Source organism: Nanorana parkeri, unplaced genomic scaffold (genome assembly GCF_000935625.1).
Source record: "Nanorana parkeri isolate BGI_ZX_2015 unplaced genomic scaffold, ASM93562v1 scaffold313, whole genome shotgun sequence".
NCBI lineage: Eukaryota > Metazoa > Chordata > Amphibia > Anura > Dicroglossidae > Nanorana > Nanorana parkeri.
This window is the reverse complement of record NW_017306581.1, coordinates 742,396-745,280: the sequence shown is the minus strand read 5'-3', so window position 1 is coordinate 745,280 and position 2,885 is coordinate 742,396. Positions and strand designations below refer to the sequence as shown.

Genomic DNA, 2,885 nt, shown 5'->3' with positions numbered 1-2,885 from the left:
AGGGCCCATCGCTGCCTTTAATACACACTCACTGCAAGTATAAAGAATATTCTACCAGATTGCAGTTGCATTGTATATGCAGTACATAGTTTTTTTTTTCCTAAGTGCCATCATGATGCGGGAATACAGCTAGAGTTTATGAAGAAGAGGATCAAGTGTCTACTTTTCATAAGAACCCTTAAAAACTGATATTTGCAGGAAAATTATATTTTTAAAGGTCACAGATGGGCTGGGTTGTCGACAGCAGAAAATGTTCACACTAGCTGAATTCCAGGCAGAAGACGAAATACATCGATGAAATAGACCTACAGCATGTGTTGTGGTTCGGTAAATTGTGGGTGTTCCATGTTATCACAATGCACGGTAGGGCAGGCAGGCATTACAGTGCCATTCATTTAGAATGGAACCCCAATGCAAACGCAGAACAGATGCTGATGGGCCTGCATTGCAGTGTGTGCTGCACATACAGGGCAAGTTGGCTTTTTCTGCCTTTGCTGTGTTTCCGCAACCTATTCTAAATGAGTGGAATGCACTAAAACAACACCCTAACGTGCAAAATACCGATCGTTATGTGCATTTGGTAACACAGCAGAAAGCCATATTGTGTGAAGGGGTCTTGGGATGCATTCTCACCTCTTCATCTTGACACTAAACTCCGGAATTAAATCATAAAAATACATAAACTATTAACAAAAATGTATCTTATTTGTGTATCACTCGGCTGTAGATCCTCAAATCATCTCTGAATTGGTGCTGGCACTGTCCTTCCTTCTGGAGGGGGGATACTTTTGTTCCCCATGGTCCCTGTATATGTGTTGTAGAGTAGTCACCCCTTCAAGCTCACTCCCGTGATGGACTACAATCTACATTTTTGTTAATAGTTAAAAATACATTGCAAAATACATTCTTATTAGCAGTGCAATTATTGCATTTAAAAAAAAAAAAAGTTCACCAAAGCGTTTTCATGCACTTTCATTGACTCTCTGATGTATTCTTGATGAAACTACCCGAGAGCTTCAGAAAATGAGAGTGTGTATGCCAAATGTATTCATGTATCAGGTGTTCAGTTTGACTTTAATATCAACCATATCAGATTTTAAAGTGTTATGACCTTGATGTGTCCCAATACTCTAAACCCCGGGCTGTTTAAGGCAGTTATTCTTGAGGAGTCATTTTATTTGCCAGTGACCGGTTTTTATTCACTGCATTGATTTGTTCCTCTTTTTTCATATATTTTCCGTTTCGCTTTATAAAACTTATTTTTCATCCTTTCAGTTGCTCTGCATGCTTAGATAAATAACATAGAAGAAAACTTACTACATTTGCTACCAAAGAACTAAAATGCATGTGTTCTTTTAACTTCTCTAACAAGCCCCTAGCATGCTAATGTGCCAGCTTTAGGTTTTATATTGTTTATTTTGTGTTCACATTTGTTGAGTGTATGTGCAGTGGTAATATCAAATGCAGTGATTAAGAAGGTTCTCCTGGAAGCTTTCATACATCTATTCCTGGGGTAGGCAGCCGCGGCACTCTGTGGAACTACAAGTCACATGAGGCATGAGTCCCAGGGGCAGATCCGTGATGGTATTTGTAATTTCAGCACAGCTGGAGTGCCCAAGTTGCTTATTCTACCCATACCCTTACAACCATCGCAAGACTTTTGTCTTGCGATGGTTGTAAGCTAATTAAAAGCTCGTACGATCTGCCAATCTTGGACAGGCAGATCATACAGTGTTCCCTTTGGACAGATTTCACTTTACTTCCTATCCTGGAGACACAGCAGAGGTCTTTCCAAAGTGAGGGAAAATCTTATCTCACAGTTGTCATCAAAACACGTGTATCCATAGGAAGATTTCCCCTCGTGTTCCGGTGAGAACTGTGAAATTCAGAATTTTCCATCTCTGTATGTGGCAATGGTCTCCAGGACAAATAGAGATGGCACATTTTCTCAGCAAGGACACTCCAATACAATCTTGATGGAGGTTCTAACTTTTCCAACTCTCTTCAAAACCTAAAAAAAAGAAATGATGGTGATAGATCCACTTTAACATTACATGCATTGCTGCAGTCCACAAGGCCTGTAACATGCTATACATGAATATGCTTGGAGATCAGGGCCCAGACTGGAGAATGAGAGCCCACACTGGGGAATGAGTGCCCACACTGGGGAATGAGTGCCCACACTGGGAAATAAGGGGCCCACACAGGGGAATGAGGGCCCACACTGGGGAATGAGGCCCACACTGGGGAATGAGGGTCTACACTAAGGAACCAGGGTCTACAGTCGGGAACCTGGGTCCACGCTAAGTGACGAGGGTCTACACTCAGGAACCAGGGTCTACACTCAGGAACCAGGGTCTACACTCAGGAACCAGGGTCCACACTCAGGAACCAGGGTCCACACTCAGGAACCAGGGTCCACACTCAGTTATTACATTATTCTTTACAGACAACACTCAGCACTCCATCCTCTGGATACATTGTTATTCATTACAGACAACACACAGCACTCCATCCAGTGGACACGTTTTTATTACATTGTTATTTAAGAAATAAGAAAGTGTAGAAAGAAACATAAGTCCGGCCTTTAAAAAAAAGTATCTTGAGAACCCGGCTGATGATTAACTAGGTCTTCCGTGATGTCTTAATCTTAATATAATATTGATCTTGTTATTGTCATTCATGTGATGCTCCGCTGACATGTCTACTTCCTGAAATAATCATTTACTTTTCTTTCTTCACATTACAGTGAAAAAGTCATTAGGTCTGCAAGCAGCACTCCTCCCATCACAGACAGTCCAGGTACGGTATAGAATGTGGTGACATAAATTAACCAATTTCTTTGCTTCACACAATTTCTTCCTCTTTAGAATAAACAGAGGGGG

General features: G+C 41.3%; 1 protein-coding gene across 3 annotated transcripts in view; it reads left to right on the top strand.

The window, feature by feature from the left end:
* KIAA1217 (KIAA1217 ortholog) overlaps positions 1-2,885 on the top strand; it is a 263,677-nt gene that overhangs the window by 224,606 nt on the left and 36,186 nt on the right. For 2 of the 3 annotated variants that reach the window (XM_018557958.1, XM_018557957.1), the window contains exon 8: positions 2,750-2,802. In XM_018557958.1, the coding sequence (XP_018413460.1) occupies positions 2,750-2,802 (53 nt within the window). Of the gene's footprint in view, positions 1-2,749; positions 2,808-2,885 lie in introns of all 3 variants that reach the window. The other variant, XM_018557956.1, reaches the window with a different exon arrangement.